Source organism: Nyctereutes procyonoides, unplaced genomic scaffold, assembly GCF_905146905.1.
Source record: "Nyctereutes procyonoides isolate TBG_1078 unplaced genomic scaffold, NYPRO_anot_genome, whole genome shotgun sequence".
NCBI lineage: Eukaryota > Metazoa > Chordata > Mammalia > Carnivora > Canidae > Nyctereutes > Nyctereutes procyonoides.
This window is the reverse complement of record NW_026575135.1, coordinates 73,223,373-73,245,731: the sequence shown is the minus strand read 5'-3', so window position 1 is coordinate 73,245,731 and position 22,359 is coordinate 73,223,373. Positions and strand designations below refer to the sequence as shown.

General features: G+C 47.4%; 1 protein-coding gene and 1 long non-coding RNA gene across 5 annotated transcripts; one reads left to right on the top strand and one right to left on the bottom strand.

Annotated features, from left to right (window-relative positions):
• Window positions 1–2,528: 2,528 nt before the first annotated feature.
• On the bottom strand, window positions 2,529–17,194 carry MGAT1 (alpha-1,3-mannosyl-glycoprotein 2-beta-N-acetylglucosaminyltransferase). 4 transcript variants are annotated; one of them, XM_055301567.1, is made up of 3 exons: window positions 17,058–17,194; window positions 15,730–16,156; window positions 2,529–5,326 (listed from the first exon to the last, which is right to left on the bottom strand). In XM_055301567.1, the coding sequence occupies exon 3, from the start codon at window positions 5,201–5,203 to the stop codon at window positions 3,860–3,862; it is 1,344 nt and encodes a 447-aa protein (XP_055157542.1). In that variant the 5' UTR covers window positions 5,204–5,326; window positions 15,730–16,156; window positions 17,058–17,194; the 3' UTR covers window positions 2,529–3,859. The 4 variants fall into 4 exon arrangements, with proteins under 4 accessions (XP_055157542.1, XP_055157546.1, XP_055157544.1 ...); XM_055301571.1 differs by lacking the exon at window positions 17,058–17,194 and adding an exon at window positions 16,609–16,747; XM_055301569.1 differs by lacking the exon at window positions 17,058–17,194 and adding an exon at window positions 16,371–16,574.
• Window positions 17,195–17,261: 67 nt separating this feature from the next.
• Window positions 17,262–20,235, top strand: LOC129494675 (uncharacterized). The gene is made up of 3 exons (XR_008661373.1): window positions 17,262–17,369; window positions 17,754–17,792; window positions 18,215–20,235. It is a non-coding gene; the product is annotated as an uncharacterized LOC129494675 (long non-coding RNA).
• Window positions 20,236–22,359: the final 2,124 nt, after the last annotated feature.

The following is a 22,359-nucleotide window of genomic DNA, read 5'->3' as shown; positions in this document are numbered from 1 at the left end:
GAAAGAAACCTGGTAGGTATAGAGATGAGGAGGAATGTGGAAGTGTGAATGTTTCTATTACTATCTGCTTTCTGGTTTTCTAAAATGAACAGGTATTGCTTTTGTAATAAGAAAAAAGGAAATTATATCTTTCATTTTAAAAGGGCATTGTATCTGACATTAAACACAGACTCCTCCAGCCCAGCCAGGGCCCCAGCCTCAGCCCCTGCTCCCACCCGTGGTCCTTACTCTGCCCTGGTGCCCAGGTCCCACTCCTAGCCCTGGCCTCTCAGCCCTGGCAGGATTCTGAACATACTCGGGTGGGTCAGCTCAGGGAGAGCACAAAGACTCATTTGTCCACACTGAATGTGATCCACCTCACAAATGAGATTCCACTAAGATGACCCAGTAAAGGGAGAAAACTAAAAAAGAAATAAGAGATCCAAAGTGGAGTCACTTGTGTTAAACCTGTCACTAAACAGGGCCTAATTCCTAACTGATTGCAGTTTCGATCTTCCCCAGGAATGTAGTTTTAACTAGTTTGGAATTTCCTGGTCAGCACTGATGAAGGAATCCACCAAAGGGAGGTGACCTTGCCCAAAATAACAGTTTTTGTCTGACTACCTTGTCCTGCCTTTCTTAGCCCTTTAAAGCTTGCCTCTACTTGCTAGATGGGATTCTACCCAATCATGAATTGTTCAATAAGGCCAATTAGATCTTTAAAATTTACTTGATTAAATATTTGCTATTTACCAATGGCAAAGGCCAAGAGAGTGGTGGAAGGAAGATTCATGGTGGGAATGCAGAATCACTGTTCTCAGGAACCAGGGGCAGGAGGACGGCAGTAAGTGGAGGAAGGGCTGTGGATTACAGGCAAAGGCAGAAGTGCAAAGGCCAAGCCAGGGTATTGGCCTGGCTGAGAGCTGCTGGGCCAAGTCTTTTGTAGGCAGCTGAGACCCTGCATACCATTGAGAACTTCCACCTGCAGGAACTTGCAGCCTGCACCAGCCATGCTAGTTGGTCACCAACTATTTCAGTGAGGGCCCACCTGGCAGGGGTGCTGAAGTGAGCTAGGTGAACTCTTTGGAATTACCTTTATATCTCTGAACTGAAGGTTAATCCTGAAATATTTAATGCATGGTACTTTTGCATTTGGTATTTCTACATGTTTTGCATCTGCAGGAGGATCATGGTTCTGAATGGATGGCAGCCATGTATGTATGAATCACCCCTGAAAATGATTCAACAGGGTAAATGTGACCTGAGGACATACATCAAAAGGAAAAGAAACAGGACACAGAGACATGTAAAGTTCTCCTTGCTTCAGGAGAAACCTGAGGAATCTTCTAAGAGTGGCATTTCCTCTGAAATCTCTCCTGGAGGGCTCCCCCTGCCAGGCCACCATCTCAGGCAAACCAGGAAGTCCGGTCCCATCCACTACCCTGGGGCTTGAAGGTCAGGAGACCAAAGTACCAAAGGGAGGCTGAGGAGGCATCCTGAAGGAGGGTAGTAAAGGATAGAAAGGGAATAGTCCAGTGTTAGGTGGTAGTTAAAAGCATGGGCCCCATTCAGATCCACCACTCCACCCAACCATATGTGTGACCTTGGGCAAAGAAACCTCTATGTGCCCATTTCCTCATCTCTGAAATAGGAGTTTTTATCACCAATTGCTTTGAGGATTAAATGAGTTAATGTTAACTATGGAGCACACAGGACAATGCACTTGGTGAGCAATTGTTTGGTACATTTAGTGCTAAGAACATGGAATTTGGCAGCCAAAGTGCTCCTGGTGCCGGTGTGTCGGGCCAGATTCAGTGCCTCACTGGGCCTGTCATTATCCACAAATCATGGATAATGACCATCTCCCTACCCCAAAACAGGGTTAAATTAATCCACCTAGGAGCACATGGGAAGACAAAACTAGCTCTACAGAAATCTAAAAGGTTAAAATTAATGTCTGAACACGGTTCCCTCAGCACACTCAGCATTCTTAAGCCCAGGAAAAGGGAAGCCAGAGCTACTCCCTTTCTGACCCGGTGACCTCACTCCCTCCGCAGTTCATACATGTTAATCTCCAGAATGGTATCTGTGAACAAAGTCACCTACCCAGAGTTTTCAAATCCACTAATAAAACATAAAAAAAAAAAAAAAAAAAAAAAAAAGAGAGAGAGAGAACCGAAACTCTCAGAATGTGTTTTACATGATCTAAGTTTCAGTAAGTTTGCCAGCTCCATGTGCGTATTCTAGGCGGCAGCACAAAAGGCATCCTCACTGGGATCATGGTCAGGTCTCTGAGTGTCACTGACAGAGCTTACCCTAGCATCAGCTCTGCATCCGGGAGCTCAGGAAGCACCCCAGGAGGCCCAGGAAATGCAGTCTGTGCCACTGGGGAGCACCCAGCACATAGACCTGCTTTGTCAAGGACTGCCTGGGTTCTCTCAGACCAGGCCTTCAGGCTTACAGCAAGCTCAAATCCACTAAGGGTTCACAGCCCAACTCCAGGGATTAGCAGCAGGTGACTATAGCCTGGGACCCCCTCCACCTCAAAGCCTGGCCTTTCTTTCACACTCAACCCCTCCCAGCTCCCATCTTCTGGTCATCTGCTTTCTTCCTTTAGCTGATCCACTTCCTCCTGCCATCCAGGCCTTTCCTTCAGTCCTTGTTCTTCCTTCTTTTTCCTTCTTCTTGACTCTTCACCAACTTCTCTACTCCTCCTCCTGTCCCAGGACATATAAATACACACACATACAAACAGTTTTTCAGACAATTCAGCCTTTATTTTTGAAAATAATTCTGTAGCTTCAACTTTCTTCCAGGAATTGAGGTCAGGCCAGAAGCAAAAACACACAAATTGCTCTCCAATCTGCCATCCTCATCCTAATCTGAGCAAACAAGGGAATGCCCAGGATCTGCTAGAAGAGGAAGGCAGGAGCCATCCTGTCTTGGCTGCTCTACCTTACCCTGAGAGGGCCACCAGAAGCCTCAACCTTCATGGAGGAGCCTGTGCACCAAACACCAGGGACAAGGGGACACAAGGAGCTAATAATCTCTCTTCCAAAAAGCCAGCATGAAACCTCCTACAGTAATGGAGAAGGGATCCATTTTTAGAAAGGCCAGGATCCAGGAACAGAGTCTGTTTCTTTGAGGCAGGATGAGGGAGGCATGTCCTATTACACAAAGGCTTTCCCCTACCACCTTTCCCTCCATTCCTCAGATAAGCTGAGGAGAGGTCTTGTTTCTCTCTTCAACTTTTCATTTTAGAATCACAAACTGCTAAGCTGCAAGGAAAGAAAGGAGGTCAGGGATAAGGAGACAGGTAAAGAGAAATAAGGGTGGGTGGCAATAAACCCTGAATGCCTAACAGCTCCGCCCAGACTCTGATGAAACCCCTTTGGTTAGTCTCATTTTGGCCATAGGTAAGTCCCCTTTTCAAATAAGCCAACAACCCCTCAAACTGGGGGAAGGTGGGAATGGGGAGCAAATATAAGGGGATGAGCTCATACCCTGGTTGGAAGAGCAAGGACAAGGAAAAAGAGAGCTGGTCAAGAGAGCTAATGCTGCCAACCTCTCTACACATGCTCTAGGAGAAAACCTGGAACATGGAAGTCTGTGGCTCCCACATGCCCAAGTCTCTCCCTACCACACAGTGGTTTCTTGCTTAATACCACCCAACGTACCCCAGAAAGTTTCCCCTGACTTGACCCCCTTAAGAACAGGAGATTAACCCTCACCCTATCCTCTGTGCTCTTGAATGCCACTCGAAAAAACAAAACAAAAGATAAAGATAAATGTACCCAAGAGAGACACAAAGAGGACGATGCAGCCCATCTCAGCCCATGATATGACAAGGAAGGTGCCCAGGAGGGACAGGCAGGCGCTGCTAATTCCAGCTAGGATCATAGCCATCCCACGTCTGTGGGGGGGCCAGGTGGACACGGCGACCCCGGAACAGGAAGCTGACAATGCCCCGGTAGCCGGCCCTGGGGACACCGGACTTGAGGTCGTCCATGACTCCCAGAGCTTTGGCAAAGGCCTTGAAGCTGTCCCTGCCCGTGTACTGGACCCGCACCTCCCCCAGCTCGCTGCGCTCACTGGTCCTCACTTTTTCCACCTGCAGCAGGGGAGCCCCATAGACGCGGGCAAGGAAATCTCGGTCATAGGTCTCCTGCCGTAAGTATGACAGATCCAGCTGGGTGAAGGGCACAAAGTGCTGGTTCAGCTTAATGAATTTGAGGTGCTGGTCAAAGAACTGCCCATGGCTCACACCCTTGCGGCCAAAGGTCATCGTTCTGGAGATCTCAGGCCGCACACAGGCCCTGCCCTGCCGCTGCTCAGGCCTACGCATCCAGTCGTCCCAAAAGGCCCTGGGCCACTTGGGCTCCAGTTCGGCCCAGAGCTCAGCCAGCAGCAGCCAGCCCAGGCCAGGGAAGAAGTCGGTGCGGTACAGCAGCTCTGGCTTGCTGGAGTCCACCATCTGCTCCTTGCCGTTGTCATTCCAGGCAGACACACACCACAGGGAGGGGTCGGCCCTCAGCAGCGGGTACGTGGCCTGAAAGTACTCAAAGAAGTCTGGAGCCACCTCCAGGTCATCCTCCACCACCACCGCTGCTGGGAACTTAAACTTGTGGAAGACCTGGCCCAGTGCCCAGCGGTAGTGCCGCGCAATCTTGTAGTAGCCCTGGAACTTGCGGTGGTCTGGGGGCACCGTGATACTACTCAGGTCTGGCTGCCGGATGTGCGTGATGGCACTGCCGTAGGAGGCGATGACCTGGGCCGTTTCCTCATGCCCGCAGTCCTGGCTGACAATTATGGGGAAGTGTTCGGCTGAGGGCCGGTAATGCAGCAGCTTGTCCAGGCAGCGCCGGACAGTGCTGCGGTCACAGGCGATGACCAGGATGGGGATCACAGCTGGTGGGGAGGACACAGGCACACGCGGTGGGGCAGGTGGAGCAGCAGTGGGCACCCTCCACCGCTGGCTCCACCGAGCATGATGCTCCCTGATCTGCTGCAACAGCCCTCTCTGGCGCTCCAACTCCACCTCTGCATCCTCGGCTAGACGGATCACCTCCCGGGTGAGGCTGGCGGGGTCATCATCAAGAGCGCTGTCTGAGGGCAGCCTGCTGGGTGATGGGCGCGTCCAGAAGAAAAGGAGCAGCAGGGCATTCCAGGCCACAAAGAGGATGGCGCCCCACAGCACAAGCCCAGCAGATTGCTTCTTCAGCATCCTGGCCCCCACAGGGGAGGGCAGCAAGGGTGGGGCTCAAGGCTGCCCTTTGCTTGCCTAGTTTACTTCCACAGCCCTAGGGATGCTTTCTCTGGCCTCTGGAAACAGGAAGCAGCCATGCACCTGAGGAGAAGACAAACAAAACCAACCTTCATCACAAAGGCATGCAGCTGTCCTGGGGTGGAGGAATGGGGCCTGAAGGGGCATCCAAGAATAGGAGAAACAGTAGGGGAAGTGGGAGGCCAAGAGGTCGACTCCAGAGCTCTCTTAGAAATGAGCTGCCCATCTCTTAATCTGGGATAAAGAGGATAGGACAACACACTTCCCCCACTCCAAAATGAGTCCATGAGCCTCAGAAAAGCAATATGGTTTGAGTGAGAAATAGAGCGTGATGTTGTTAAGGAGGAAGCAACAGAACCCTACTTTTCCTCCCATACGTGAAAGACTTCAGTTCCAACTTCTCTGCAGAGTTTTAGGGGCAAGGATGGAGGCGAGACATTCTGCCTCCCATTCCTCAAATCAAATTGCTCACAGATTACTGATTTTAAAACCCTAATATTAGGGGTGCCTGGGAAGCTCAGTCAGTTAAGCATAGGACTCTTGGTACCAGCTCAGGTCTTGATCTCGGGGTGGTGAGATCCAGCGCCAGAGGGGCTCCAGGCTCAGCAGGGAGCCTGCTCCAGTTTCTCTCCCTCTGCCCTTGCCCCTGGCTCACAGGCCCACGCTTTCGCTCTCTCAAATAAATAAATAAAATCTTTAAAAAAATAAAAATAAAAACTCTTAATATCACACCTCTAGGCTAAAGTCAGACCTTATCTAATAAGGAAGCACTAGCGGCATTCCCACAAAAGTCAGGGGCAAAGCCAAGCTGCCCACCATCTATATGACAATTTAACATTCTCTTGGAGGGATCAGCCAATGTGAATGGACTACAGAAGTGGAAAAGGAAGCATGACTATCTATTTGTTGATACTGTAAGAATATGCCTGGGAAACTGATAGAATCAATGATAAACCCAAACAACTGAAGAATTGAGCATAGTAGCAGGATATAAACTAACAGGCACAAATCAGTAGCCTTCCTATACACAAAAAATAACTCATTAGAAGTCACAATGCTTGAGAAAACCCTATTTACAACAGCCATAAAAATTACAAACTATATAAGAATAAACTTAACAAGGAATATTCAAAACCTACATGAGCAAGGTTTTGCTCATTAGCCCTACCAGCCATTAAAATACTACACATTACAAAGCTTCTATAATTAAAACGATGTGATGCTAGTAGGTAAATAAATAGATCATCCAAAGGAATACAATTTAAACTACAAAAACAGACCCAAATATGTGTACAAACCCAATAGAAGATACAGGTGATATTTAAAATTACTAAGGCAAAAAAAAAAAAAAAAAGGTCTATTAGTTGTTATGACTACTATACAGATATTATACAGATATTTGGAAAAACAAAATTATATAACTGTACAGAAGAATAACTCCCGAGTGGATTAGAGTTCTAAATATAAAAAATCTAACTATACAAGTGCTAGAAGAAAATACACAATTCCTCTATAACCTGCATACAAAAAAAAGGCTAAGTTTGATTCAAAATCTAGATGCAGTAATAAGTAAAACACTTGCATGATATAAACACATTAGCCAAGTTGAAAGACAAACTGGGAGAGAATATTTGCAATATATATCACAAATAAAAAGCCAATAGTCTGACAAAAAACTTTTAAACTGAGGGGGTAAAAAGCCAAAACTCCTTGTCTTTAGTTAGACAAGGGCAATTCACAAAAAGATACTGAATTGGTCCTTAGATACATGAAAAGATACTTAATTTCACTTAAAGTAAGAAAAATGCAAATTAAACTATATTAAGATAAAATTTCTTACTCATCAGATGCAAAAATTCAAACAGTTGTCCTTCTTTTAAAAGTTTCAAGTGGAAAACAAGTTCTGATCATCCAAAGATGATCACCACATATTCATCTCACATGCTCTTCTTAACAAAGATGTAAGGCCATTCCTCTCAGTAGAGGTGAGGGATGTGGGGTCCCTGTTCCCTCTCTTTGATCTGTGACTATCAAGGAAGTGATCATGCAAGATTTGCAAAACTAGTCCACGAAAGGCCATACCCGGGCACCTGGGTGGCTCAGTGGTTGAGCGTCTGCCTTTGGTTGGGCTCAGTGGTTGAGCGTCATGATCCTAGGGTCCTGGGATGGAGTTCCACATTGGGCTCCCTGCAGGGAGCCTGCTTCTCATTCGGCCTGTCTCTGCCTCTCTCTGGGTCTCTCATGAATAAATAAATAAAATCTTTAAAAAAGAAAATAAAAGAAAGAAAGGCGATACAGTTTCCACCTGTTGCTGCTGAGATGCATGCTCTTTGAATATGGCCACAAAGGTTAGAGGAAACCCAAGCCACACGGATAGAACACCTACAGGTATTCCAGCTCACAATCCAAGTTAAGGTTCTAGCCAACAGCAAGCATCAACCACTAGACATGGGAGGAAGCCTTTCAGATGATCCCAGCTCTGGCCACATCAGACTGCAACTGCATGAAAGACCACGAGCAAGAACCACATAGCTAAGATAGAAATAAAATGATTCTGCTGTTTTAAACCATTAAGTTCTGGGGTGATGTGTGATACAACAATAAGTACCTGAAATAATGAGTAAAACAGAATCTATGTACCCTTGATAAGCACAGCAAAGTGTTCCTTCTGTCCTCTGTGCTCAGGCCCCACGTTCAAAATCTGAGGGCCTGCTTCCATTCATATTACCTTCCTTATCAGTAACTATTATTGAAAAATAAAAAAACACTTAATGGCTTAAATCAATAGCAATCATTTATTTCCTCTCAGTTTCAACAGGTCAGAAATTTGGACAGTGAGGTGCAGAGGGGATGACATGTCTCTGCTCCATGATGTCTGGGACCTCAGCTAGAAGACTCAAAAGCTGAGGGGTAGATTCCCCCTCAAAGGCATATTCTGTCACACATCTGCAGGTTGATGTTAGCATGGTTAGCTGGAGTGCTAGCTGCAACACCTCCATGTAGTCTCTTCACTTGGCCTGGGTTTCCTCTGAACTTGATGGCTGGGTTCCAAAGATGAGTGTCCCAAGAAAGAGAGAAAACCAGGTGAAACTGTATCCTTTTCATGATCTAGCCTTGGATCACTTCTGCCTTTTACTTGTAGGTCAGAGGAATCATGAGTCCCTAACCACACTCAAAGGGAGAAAACCACGGATCCCACCACTTGTGAGTGGAGAACAATGTCCAATTCTAACAACAAGAGGAATGGGATATTTATGGGATGACCAATTTGGGAAAATACAATGTGCCACATCTTCCTTTTCTAAAATGGAATAGTCCTTAACCCTGAACTGAGTTTCTATGTTCTGTTATTAATGACATTTGCCTGCAAGGAACAGATTCAAAACTAGTTCTGATTTGCTAGTTTTCACACTCTTTCAGGTAAGTGACACAGCTGCTCCACACCACCAAGTACAAAGACATCTGCATTGTGGTAGGAGATGAAGAGTATTTTTAATGTGTAAAACCCTCAGCCAAATCCCAGGAGGCTCTGAGCGGGTCCTACCAAGCCCTGTAGGTCTCAATTTCTTCTCTGAAGGACTGTCTAGAAGCTGTGAGATCCTTTCTAACACGGATTCCATGGTATTCTGCAGCCAGTGCCTCCTCATACCCCTTCCTGGCCATGGTAAAAATACTTTTTAAACAACAAGATACCAGATTGTCAACTTCCTTTCATAAGCAAGGAATTTTGAAAAAAATTCCTAATAAATTTTTTATTTATGATAGTCACACAGAGACAGAGAGAGAGAGAGAGAGGCAGAGACACAGGAGGAGGGAGAAGCAGGCTCCATGCACCGGGAGCCTGACGTGGAATTCAATCCCGGGTCTCCAGGATCGCGCCCTGGGCCAAAGGCAGGTGCTAAACCGCTGCACCACCCAGGGATCCCCATAAGCAATAATGAAGAAGTCATACTTAGCTTCAAAAAAGTATGGAAGTAATATTTTTTTTTATTTTTATTTTTGGAGTTAAGTAATATTGACAGGTTTTCCTTTCTACCTTGTCTTGCTAAGTACGTTAAAAAGCACTGCCTAAAAAATTCAAAGTATGAAATACACTACAGTTAATGGAGACCTAACTGATTTACTTTCTTGTTCATTATTAGACTTCTGCTAGACTCCCACATCATGTATCAGGCTCCATACTTTCACAAGGATGCAAGAAATGAAAAGAAGTCGAGAAGATACACTAAATAATTCAAGAGCTTAGAGAATAAGACCTATGAGGAAGGGATGCAGGTTATTCATCCTGAAAAAGGAAAGACTAAAAGGAAGTATGATGTTAGTGCACCAAAAAAGCATGAAGGCCTGAGAAACCAGGTAACTTTGGGCAAGTTGCTGGACCCACTTGTATCTTAGTTCCCTTATTTGAACAGGGAAAGAGTTGATTTGGATCTTCCTCAGGTTCCCTGGTTTCTGATGATGAAAAGGATAGCGACAACTTTCCCAAAGTCCCAAACAGGAAGTGAGTTTAAGGTGTCACATATGCCACTGAGGCTAAACATAACTTCAATGCTTCCTAACTCTACGAAAAGGACACGGAAGCAGGAATCCTGATCTCATGGGTCTCCAGTAACGGGGTCAGACAGGGGTGACTCACCATGGGAGGCAGACTGAAGGTATGTAAGCATCTAAAAGACTCCATGGTCTGAAAACTGCTACAAACGACAGAGAATAAAGCTGGATCTCTCAGCCAGTGATGATCTAAAGCAAAGAGTAATTAAACAGGCCATAGGGGCAAGGGTTAACCAAGCGCAGTGCTTTGGCGCCTGCCTTTGGCCCAGGGCACGATCCTGGAGACCCGGGATCGAATCCCACATCGGGCTCCCGGAGCATGGAGCCTGCTTCTCCCTCTGCCTGTGTCTCTGTCTCTCTCTCTCTCTGTGACTATCATAAGTAAATAAAAATTAAAAAAAAAAAAAAAAAGGTGGAAGCCTCACCCGGGAGCTGCTAAGTACAAACGCCGATCAGCTGGCCACACAGCCTTTCTGCTCCGATTTGTAAGATGGGAGCCCTGTACATCTGAGGAGCCCCCAACACCCCACACCCTAACAGGTAGGAAAATGTTTTCTCTCCAATTCACTATTTTTACATTGAGTCAATTCTTCTTTGCGGCTGAGGGGAAAGAACCCTAGTTAGTACCAGTGGAAAGTACCCTGGGGTGGGGTTTAGGGAAAGCGACCTTCCCACTCCCCAAACCTCTCCAACAACCACACCTCCCGCGGCCCCGCACCCACGCACGCCCAACCACCAAGTTTCACAACAGCCTCCCTCCCCGCGGAGCCCGCCCTCCCTCCCGCAGCTGGAGGCCCGGGACTTCAAGAGCCCAACTCTAAGTTCCACTTCCCGGGTCGGGAGTGGTGCGCGGCCAAAGCCCGCGGCTTCCGGGCACCCGAAGCGCTCGGAGAAGAGCCGCTTCTCCAGCCGGGACCCAGCCCCTGGGGCGCCCTCTCCGCTCCCGCGGGGACCTCCATCCCCTCCCCGAGACAAGCCTCGGAACTGACGGACGCCGACGTTTCGGGCCCCTACTCACCGGGTCCTCAGCACTCCCTGGCCCTGACCTTGGAGCGCCCCGGGGCGCGAAGAACGAGCCCGGGGGCCCGGCGCGTTCCAGCCACTCGCGCGGATGCCGGTGCCTACCTCCCGGCCGGCCCCTTCCTACATTCGCCCGGCCCGCCCGCCAGGCGAGCAACGTGGCCCTTCCCCGGGAAGGGCGGGACGGGGAAGGGCCGAGGGGCGGGACCCGCTGCCAGTACTCGCGGGGCCCCTTCCTCCAGGCCGGCCTCCTCCGCGGGGCTTGGCAGTTAGCCGCCGTCAGGATCCCAAGTTTTTCAGGGTTCCCAACTTCGGGAGGCGCTGTGTTGACAGTTGTTACACTGGGCCCTTCCCTGCTCACAACCCTGAACCCGACCCGGTGGAGACTTCCGGAGTTTTGCGCTCCCAAGCCCTACAGCCTCAAGGAGTTGATGGGGACCCCAACGTGAGGTGGGCCGGCCAGCCCCACAGCTCAGCTCTCATCAACCTGCTAATAAACTCGAGCTTCCTGGAGGGAGGAGATGGGACAACGGAGGGGCCAAAGGGTGCAGCAGGGCTGTGAGGACAAGAACCACGGTACCAAAAAAAGAAGCCAAAGAGGAAACACCTGCTGCCAAAAGCCGAAGGGGCCAGCTGTTTTCCATTTTTCTTTTTTTTTTTTTTAAATACTTTGTTTTTTCCTTTCGATGTGGGGAATGAGAGCTGTTCGCTCTGAGTATAAGGGCAGAGACAGACTTGTTCTGTGGTAAGAACCATGAGTCCTAAGGAGTAAAGGACTTAATCTTAGAATTTTGTGAAAGGGGGTGAGGCAGCACCCTGGAAAAGCCTTGATGTCTTCATCTAATCCTGGGAAGTGAGAATCTACTGGCTACTCATGCACACTCAGGCTAGGGCCAGCCCTACCATGTGACCAGGACACATTCTACAGGCACCGGGCCTTCCCCCGAATCCACTTCCCTCTGTGTTCCACACAGCAGGCAGGAACTTAGCAGTGTGTGGTTACTGATTTTGCTTACTAACTTGTTTCTACAGGAAACCAGGAATCACCAACGGTTTTAGAGAAACAAAATGGCAGGGCCTCCTCCCCAGCCTGGAGCTAAGGAAATAAACTAGTTGCACAGAGGCCTCCACTTGTGGAACCCTCCCAGCAGTCTGCAGAGTGTGCATTAATTATCATCCCATTCTACAGATCAGGAGTGTGAATCTCAGAGTAAGTGCCAACTGGCTGAAGGTCACAAGACATGATGAAGGGCATGGCCAGGTTTAGACCCAGGCATTCCTTCCTCTTACATATTCTTGAGTGCAAATGCTCTGAGATGGCCATGTGTCCAGAATGACAGGTGCACAGTGGGGCAGCAGGGAAGTCCTGGTAGAAGCAACTGGAGCTAGCCCTGAAGGAGCAAAGAGCTGACACATCACTGAGGCTGGACTGTGTGTGTGTGTGTGTGTGTGTGTGTGTGTGTGTGTGTGTATCCAAGGTTTCCAGCTGAGCTGACTTCATGGACCATGGTAAGAAATGCAAGCCCACGCTCATATGTCAACCAGTAGCCACTGTCTCTGCACCTTTGCCCTCTCTTTATGCTTTCTTTATGAAGGGAATTGTGAGATATGGGAGACCTACACACTCACACTCCATGTCAAGGTGAGAAGGAAAATGATCATTCCTAAAAGTGTAACAAGTTGAGAAATACTGGTTTGTAGACCCAAGATATCAGGAGCTAAAATCACCCTCCAGGACAAAGGACATAGTAAGATGCTGAAAGGTAGGGAGGACCAACCAGCCAATGAGATGTAACGTTCCCATCTTTAACAATAATCCTTCTCTATTGAAGGCAGCTCAAAGAGGACAAGAATGGGGAACTGTTTGTGCACCATAACTCACATCCAATGACTACAATCCTTTGTTGAAATTCCAAGGCTCTCAGGAAGATCTAAGGGTAGAAATTCCCCAGCTGCAAAAGGACTATCCCAAGCAGAAAGAGCCTGGTTAAAGAAGTGGTTTGTGCTGAATTCTAGATGGAAACAAGAGAAAACATTTGGTCTGAGAGGCAAGAAGCCAGGGTGGTAAGTGCCACATTGACCTGGAAAAAGAGGCCCTGGGCTTTTGATGGAGATTTCATGAGGAGGTGTTTTTGGGGTGGGAGGTGGGGGCACAGGGAAGAAGGGCAGAAACAAGGAGCTAGGTGCCTGGATTCTGGGAATGAAATTGGAATTGGAGTATGTGAAAATGGAAGAAACAGGAAGATCTGCTCATGAGATAAGAGAGAATTAGAAGCAAAAATAGTGTATCCTGCTCACCCCCACTACCTCCAAGAGAAGACTGGAGAGATGAGGAGAAGGAAGTGAAAATTGTTCCAACTGCCTTCCCATAAACCATACCTAAGATACCCTGAAATTGTTTACAATTTGGAAAGAATTCATGCTCTGAACTTAAGGCAGATTTTGGCTGGAAACTATCAGAAGAAGTAAAATCAAAGGTTTAGATCTGTGTTGTGTCTATTTTTCCCTCTCCATTCTCCTAACATCCCTACTCCCCGTGGATACCCGGAGAAACAGCCCATCAAGATCAAAGAAAAAAGAGATGAATACAATGACCAGTGAGCATTATCTGTAAAATGAAACTTTTGGTTAGCCACATATAATTCCTTTTGTATGACAGAATGGTATAAATACAGTTAAAACACATACATAACTTTTGATTAGGTCTATCACTGGTCCTGGCTAAGTGGTCTGAGATCCTAGTATATCCCTGTGAGAAGGCAGATGACGGTCTTGAGAAGGCTGTCTTGTCAAAGGGTCAGGACTAGAGCTTTCAGTAAAAATGACAGAGGAGAGGAATTCTGGTTAAGTCTAGGAAGGAAATGTCTTACCAGAGATGCTGTCTGATAGGGCACTGAATTCCCCTCCCTGAAGGTTTGCAGCAGAATCCAGATGGCCCTTATCAGGTCAGATGCTGTAGACACAGCACCACACTGGGCAGGCAATTACAGTATCTACTTCTCCACACTTAGGAAAGCCCTTTATGCTCAGGGCTTCTGTTGCTTCCTTCCCCTTAAATATCAAACTGGGGAAATAATCCCTGTTCTCTTCCTTACAACAACATGGTGACAGAAAAGTGACACAATAGCCTGGACGCTTCATGTAACATGAACACCATGTAAATACAGCACAACTCTGTAGTACTTTAAATGCTTCTAAGTGCTCACAGGCCTCCCAGGTAAGATGAGAGTTGCAGACGCATCCTGGACCAGGTATGCCTTGCAAGGACTGGCACCAGGAATTTGCTGGACCCAGCTGGGGTAGGTGACATGCCACCCTGAAATCCAGACCTTCTAAAGTAGAAGCTTGGCCTGAAAGGTATAGCCCCAAGTAAGCCTCACACCAGAGAAGAAACAGCTCACTACTGGGGGAAGGCAGGCAAGAAAAGGAGGAGGAGGGAAAAAGAAACTAAGTCATAAATACATATCATTTTCAGCTTGCAAAGGACCTTAGTTCTTGCTGCCAGCCCCCAGTGAATATGAGATGTTACACATCCAGTGAGAGGCAAAGAGATGCTAGAAGCCAGGCTTCCTGCCCCAGCACCAGGTCACCACAGCCCTCTGTCTATCAAAATTCTCAACACATCTCCTGTTTGTCATCACTATGCCTATCTTGAACCGGAGTTCAAGAAAGGAGCAAGAAGGAGTGACAAGAAGCAGCTCCCTGCTTAAATGGGAAGAGAACCTGCAAAATATATAAAGGGCTAAAAAGATGGCAGTCCAAAAAAAACTGTCATCTTAAAGAGCAGGAGAAAATACCAGGTTATGCCACCAGAAGAAAAGGCTCAGCAATTACTCCAAGAAATGGGGCTCTGTCTCCTAACCACACACTTGGCCCTTGAGACTTATACTTTCCTCCACCCCTCTTTAATCTGCTACCCCCAAGAAGCACACTTGTCACAAGTGTGGAGAGCCCTAAGGACCAGAATCCCTCAACCTAAGTTCTCCTGGACTTATGCACCTTTTCCACCATCACTTGATGATCTCAAGTACTGTTTAACAGCAACAAAAGGAGATAAATTCAGGGCAGGCTTTTAATTGAAGACATCAAAGGTTTTTGCCAGTACACTAATTCAAGAAAAGAACAGAACCCCTAATTCAGTTTTTGTATGTAACAATTATACAAGCATCATCAAGCAATGTCAATGGTACTGTTTTACATGTACATGGCCCTGGATACTTTTCAAAATCTATCCTTTCGTTTGCTTCCAGTAACAACGTGTGAGGTGCGTATAAAGTTAGTTATCCCCGTCTTTTTGGGTGAACAAAACGTGACAGAAATAAACTGACATGTCTAGGGTGCACACTAAGAAAGTCAGAGCTAGAATAAAAATTCAACTGATCTCAAACCTGTATTCTGTTCCTCTGCTGTCACCTGAGGTTTCATGGCCTAAACCCCCTTATAGACGGAGGAGAAAGATAATTTAGGAAGTTATCTAGGCCATCTTCAATCCTCCCCGCCAAGGCAGCTCTATTCAGTTAGTTCCCCAAAACACAACAGCCTGCATCTGCCTGGGTAATCTAGAGTCTTACTTAGCCCAAATGTGTTGAATCAGCGTTGGCCCTTATAATCTAATTCAACCTCTCTTCAGAAGCCTAAATTCTTTTCATGTTCTCCTAGGCCTGATTTCACAACTGCCATTGCACACAACCCCTTAGAAGGTAAAGAGAGGCTGGAAACAAGTCTGCATTCTAAGAGAGTGAAACAGATTGAAGCTTCCTTTGTACCCATGTGGTAAGGGTTCTCATCAGGCACTTCCTAAATGGCAGTGTCCCCAGATTTGCCCCACTGAACATTTTCTGCACAAGAGCAGCAAGCAAAAAGGCACCAAGTGGGAAGTGAGACACGAGACTTACCTTTCTTCTCTTCTCTTAGCTGCTACCCTGGAGATCACCAAACCCCCTTCCAGCACTCCATTTCCAAAACTTAGAATCCCAAATCAGATACACCAAAGTGCAGTTTCTCTCCTCTTATCCAGGTCCAAAGTCCATGGCTGAGTGGACTCTGAAGGGGAGGAGTCTGGGGGGGAAGGGGTATGTCCAGGCCCCTCCCCCCCCACTGCAGGGTTCAGTGTCCCTCTCAGGGGTCTGTTACATTCCTTCATTCAGCTGGTTTATTTAGCCCAGAATCTGGTGTCTGGCAGATCCCAGGTTCTATCCCATCTCTTGCTCAGGGAAGGGAAGCCATCCACTGTGAGGGCCGGCTCGTCTGTCTTCTGCTGGGGTTCATGAGAAGAAACAAGCCATTGAACCGGCATGGCCAGAGGCTGATTTCAGTGTTAACCTGTGGAATATTTAAACATTATGACATTTTCTAATCTATTATTTGCCCAAATGGATTCCTAAGACTCCTTAACTAAATTATTATTTTGTACATTTTTATTGGAGTTCGATTTGCCAACATATAGTGTAACACCCAGTGCTCATCCCATCAAGTGCTCCCCTCAGTGCCCATCACCCAGTCACCCCATCCCCCCACCCACCTCTCCTTCCCTTACCTAAATTAGATTCCTTTACTCTGCTCTATCATCAATCGACTGTCTTGTAAAAAACAGAGAAAAGAACATCCTTCTCCTCGCTCTCTTGTTCTTGCCACACACTAATCTCCTGCATCTCCCAAGCTTCTTAGAGTGTTCAGTTTTTTAATCAGCTCTCCCTGAATGAACTAAATCCATCCCAGACCTAGATGCTGGCACCTTGCACATACATTCTTCGCTCCTTTCCCTTCACCCTCACCTCCCCCTCTGCCTCCAAAACTGTGCCAGGGATGTGATTCCTCATCTCAAACTCTTCCCGGGGCCACTGGGAGAACCGTCCTGGAATAGAGGCCTGAGTCCTGCCAGCAATAGCGGCACAGTTGGGAAGACCCCTGCCAGTCGCCCCCTCCCTTCTAAATTCATTCCTAAAGGCGCGCGCACGCGCACGCGCACACACGCACGCGCACACACGCACGCGCGCACACGCACGCGCACACACGCACGCGCGCACACCCTTCCTTCCTGTAGGGGCGTGGCGTTCACATGACCCCCGCCCCCCGCCACGAGTTTAACTCCTCCCACCCTTCTCCTCCGAACCCAGTGCTCTGTGTTCGCCGCAGAAGCGAGTGGCACTGCGACCCTCCCTGGTCCCCCCCCAACCCGGACGCTCTACAGCCCGGACGACCCTCGCCCCGTCTGCCTCGTTACCTGGGTCCCGCCGGCCGGGTGTCAGCCGGAAGCTGAGGCCCTCCCCGGTCCGAGTCCAGGCCCCAAGCTGGGTCCGGACAGGCGGCCCAGACCCCACCCCCCGGACCCCGGCGGCCGGGCCCTCCCACCCGCCGCCGCATCCGCTTCCGCCCGTGGTCCGGAAGTGAGTTCGCAAACGCCGCCTCCCCTGCTCTGGCCTCATTCTTCCGCCACGCCCTTCTCCATCCCACCCTTCACCGCCGCCACCACGAGAGCGCGGGGCGTGGGTCTGCACTGTTCCCAAGACTGAGGACGAGGCGTGGGCAGGGCCAGGTCTGAAACGGAACGGAGCTCGGGGCTCCAGCACGAGAGGGGGCGGGGCAGAGAGCACGGCGAAGGGCGGGAGCTCGCGTCGCTTCGCACAGCGCAGTAACAAGTGCGCATGCGTCCTGGCGCCTCGGCGGGTCTGCGGGGGGGACTGGGCGGGAGGGGGTGGGCCGCTTGGCCGCGGGAAGGCCCAGGGTCGCCTGGCAACCGCCCGCGGACCGCGTGCTGCCGAGGGCTCCGGCTGCGGCTGCGGGTGCTCCCGGCGAGGGACAACTCGGGAAGCACCGAGGGCCGTGTTAGCCGGTCCCGTGCTGACAGCTCTGCAGCAGGACCAAAGGAAAGTTTTATTTTCTTCATCGCTCACTTTTTCTCGCTGTCTCTCTCGCTCAGGCAAGACGGTTCCTTGGGTCAGAAGAGAGAAAGAAAAGGGTAAGAGTCCTCTAAAATGAATGCCCCCTGCCCCGCGCCCTCAGTAACGTACACGCTGTGCGAAGCACTTTACAAGCATTAATACTCAAGAGTAAAGCATTAATACTTTATTTATTTGAAGGTTTTATTGATTCATGATAGACAGAGAGAGGGAGAAGCAGGCTCCGTGCAGGGAGCCTGATGCGGGACTCGATCCCGGGACTGCAGGATCGTGCCCTGAGCCAAAGGCAGGCGCCGAGCCGCTGAGCCACCGAGGGATCCCCAGTATTAATACTTTAAATCATAAGTAGCAGGTGTCCAAGTTACCCACAACTTCTGTCTGACTAGGCTTAAAGTAATAATACTTTAAAGTATTAATACTTGCAAAGTATCGATAATATTCATACTCGTAGTATTAATACTTGGTTACCATCCCTGAACAGCAGAGAGCCAGCCTGCAATTTCAGGACCAGAAAGCAGTAGAGATGGCCTCCAGCCTCCCAGTCTGTAACACTACCGGGTGCTGCCACTATCATGTTCCATCTGAGACCTCTCCCGGAAGAACATTTCCATTCCTGCGGGGGACTTCCAAGAACCCAAAATGGCCCTGATTGTTGTTTGTTTTTTCCTTTTTTTTTAATATTTTTTTTAATTTTTATTTATTTATGATAGTCACACACACAGAGAGAGAGAGAGGCAGAGACGCAGGCAGAGGGAGAAGCAGGCTCCATGCACCGGGAGCTAGATGTGGGATTCGATCCCGGGTTTCCAGGATCGCGCCCTGGGCCAAAGGCAGGCGCTAAACTGCTGCGCCACCCAGGGATCCCTGTTTGTTTTTTCCTAAATATATTGGCCTGACTTACTCTTAAATTCAACTTGAATCCCAGAAAGAGCCACTGCTAATTTTTGGAGTTCATATCTCATTCCTTTAATGACATATCTTAGAACGGATTGGCAGCCTCTGTTTTTTCCTCCTTTCTGAAAATGCTACCCTGAGCTTCAGACTTCTGGCATATCTTTTTATTATTTACGAGAAGGAATATGTATATTTGGTCTTCATTTCATTCCTGGCTCAAAGTTCCTAAAAAACCTTGTAATTTCTTAAGTAATAAGAGCACTAGGAGCATCATTTGTTCCAATATTTGGTCATTGACTGTGGTTCCTTGGATACAGAAGCTTCTCTACTTTACACCCTCCCACACCCCACCCTATGTATCTCTTCATCTAGCTGTTCATCTGTATCCTTTAATAAATTGGTGAATGTAAATAAGTGTTTTCCTGAGTTCTGTGAGCTGCTCCAACAAATAATCAAATCCAAAGAGAGGAGATCCTGGGATCCGCCAATTTGTAGTCAAGTCAGACAGAAACTGTGGGTAACTTGGGCACCTGATCCTTATGATTGGTTATCTGAAGTGTAGTCAGTCTCATGGGACTGTGGGACCTAACGCACTAGCTACCTCCAGGTAGATAGTGTCAGAATTGAGTTAAATTGTAGGACAACCAGCTGGCATCACAGAAAATTGCTTTGTGGGAGGAAAAAAACCCACACATTTGGTGTTAGAGGGCATCAGAAGTGAAGAGTTGTATAGAGTAGAAAAGACATATGGAAGGAAAGTCTGGATTTTTCTAGTACATATATTAGTCTGACTTGCTCAACTCCAAGCTGAATCCAAGAGGGCCTATAAGTAATTTTTGGAGTTCACATGTTCTCTAGATGGATTTGCAGCCCTTACAACCCTTGGTTTTTTCCCCATTTTTGAAAATTGAAGCCTAGGCCCCAGTCTTCTAGCATAAATTCTATTCCCATGATTTCTCCAGATCACTAGCACTGACTAAGGTATATTTTTAGTACCAGAAATGTACTGGGAATGTCAAGAGTCTTGAAATGATTTATTTGGGAAGATGTCATCACAGTATTAGAAACATTCTTTTTTTTTTTTTTAATTTGTTTTTTATTTTTATTTTATGATAGTCACACAGAGAGAGAGAGAGGCTGAGACACAGGCAGAGGGAGAAGCAGGCTCTATACACTGGGAGCCCGACGTGGGATTCGATCCCGGGTCTCCAGGATCGCGCCCTGAGCCAAAGGCAGGCGCCAAACCGCTGCGCCACCCAGGGATCCCTAGAAACATTCTTAAAACAGAATTTATATTGCTATTACAGTCAAACATAACAGATCCACAAATAAGTTCTTTCCCAACTCAGACATATTCGATCCAGCTGTCTTTCTTTTCTGACTTAATGGCAACTCCGCTTGATTTACTCAGGCTCAAACCTTTAGAGCCATCCTCATACACTTCTCTTACATCCTGTACCCACATGGGAAAGTTTGTTGACCCTACATTCACGAGGGGGCAAGGTGGCGGAAGAGTAGGGTCCCCAAGTCCCCTGTCCCCACCAAATTACCTAGATAACTTTCAAATCATCCTGAAAACCTACGAATTTGGCTTGAGATTTAAAGAGAGAACAGCGGGATCCCTGGGTGGCGCAGCGGTTTGGCGCCTGCCTTTGGCCCAGGGCGCGATCCTGGAGACCCAGGATCGAATCCCACGTCGGGCTCCCGGTGCATGGAGCCTGCTTCTCCCTCTGCCTGTGTCTCTGCCTCTCTCTCTGTGACTATCATAAATAAATAAAAATTAAAAAAATAAAGAGAGAACAGCTAGAATGCCACAGTGAGAAGAGTTCGCACTTCTATCAAGGTAGGAAGAGGCTGGGGGGGGGGGGTGTAAAGAAATAAAAGGCATCCAAGGGGGAGGGGCCCAGCGAGGAGTCAGGCTAAGGCCACGTGACCCTACTTTCTTTTTTTTTTTTTTTTTTTTTTTTTTTTTTTTTTTATAAATTAATTTTTATTGGTGTTCAATTTACCAACATACAGAATAACACCCAGTGCTCCTCCCGTCAAGTGTCCCCCTCCGTGCCCGTCACCCATTCACCCCCACCCCCCGCCCTCCTCCCCTTCCACCACCCCTAGTTCATTTCCCAGAGTTAGAAGTCTTTATGTTCTGTGTCCCTTTCTGATATCTCCCACACATTTCTTCTCCCTTCCCTTATATTCCCCTTCACTATTATTCATATTCCCCAAATAAGTGAGAACATACACTGTTTGTCCTTCTCCGATTGACTTACTTCACTCAGCATAATACCCTCCAGTTCCATCCACGTTGAAGCAAATGGTGGGTATTTGTTGTTTCTAATGGCTGAGTAATATTCCATTGTATACATAAACCACATCTTCTTTATCCATTCATCTTTCGATGGGCACCGAGGCTCCTTCCACAGTTTGGCTATTGTGGACATGGCTGCTAGAAACATCGGGGTGCAGGTGCCCCGGCGTTTCATTGCATCTGAATCTTCGGGGTAAATCCCTAACAGTGCAATTGCTGGGTCGTAGGGCAGGTCTATTTTTAATTCTTTGAGGAACCTCCACACAGTTTCTAACACCTCAGCATCCCCACAGCAACCTCCATCCATCACCCAAACAACCAGGTCTCTGCTGTATTTCCCTACCCCCAAAAGCCAAAAGCCTGATCACCATACAACAGCCAAATGGATCCTGGCATTTCTCCACTCAAAACCACGGTGGCTTCCTAGTTCACTTGGAAAAAAAAGCCAAAGCCCTTAAAGAGCCCAACACCAACTAACTGCCCTGGTTATCTCTGACCTGCTCTCCCTTTGCTGATTCTGACTCAGCCACACTGCCTTCATTGCTTTTCCTCGTGACTGTTCCCTCTGCTTATAAAGCTCTTCCAGATATTTGCCTAATATACGCCCTCACCTCTTTTAAACGTTTTCTTAAATGTCACCTCAGTGAGGCCTTCCCTAACCAACCCATGTAACCCCCTCACAGCAGTGCCAGTCTATCTTAATCAGGTCCAATTTTTCCATAGCACTCACTTATCAACGAAGATGCATTATGATTACTACTTCTTGTCTGTCTATCCCAGCTAGAATATAAATTCCATATTTGGAATTTATGGCTTTCTAAAAGCCATATTTGGCTTTTGATTCCTTGCTTTATCCCAATGCAGAGCCCTTAGTAGGTGCTCAACAGATATTTGTGGAATAAATGAACAAATAAATGAAGTTGAACAGCTATTTTCATGAGTATTCTCACATGTAGAGAGAAACTATAAGTACAGTATACTTTGCATTATGATTTTTTTCTCACCATACCATGGATACTGTTCACATTTCTAAATATTCATAATATGCTTTTTAAAGATAGATTTTTGCATGCTTGTTCTAAAAAGTCAAACAATACAGAGTAGTGTCAAGAAAAAAGTAGCTTCCTTCCCCCTCTAATCCCACCCTGCTGAAGGGCACTACTTTTAAATTTAGTGGATATCCCTCCAAATATTTTCTAGACACACATACAGACACAGTACAGATTTCACAGTTCAAAGACAGGTAATGCCTAAATTCTACCTTTATTTTTTATAACTCAAGTTATTTTTTATTCTAGGCCTTCTTAGCTCTGATGGCAGGAAAACAATCTAGTTAATTCAAGGTAAATGCTAGAAGTAAATGTTTATTAACGATTAGTTACAGTTTACTTCCAGTGAATTCAGAATTTATTAATGCCTTTTTT

Excerpts from the sequence above, each read along its gene's own strand:
- MGAT1 (XM_055301567.1), bottom strand. The coding sequence starts at position 5,203 with ATGCTGAAGAAGCAATCTGCTGGGCTTGTGCTGTGGGGCGCCATCCTC.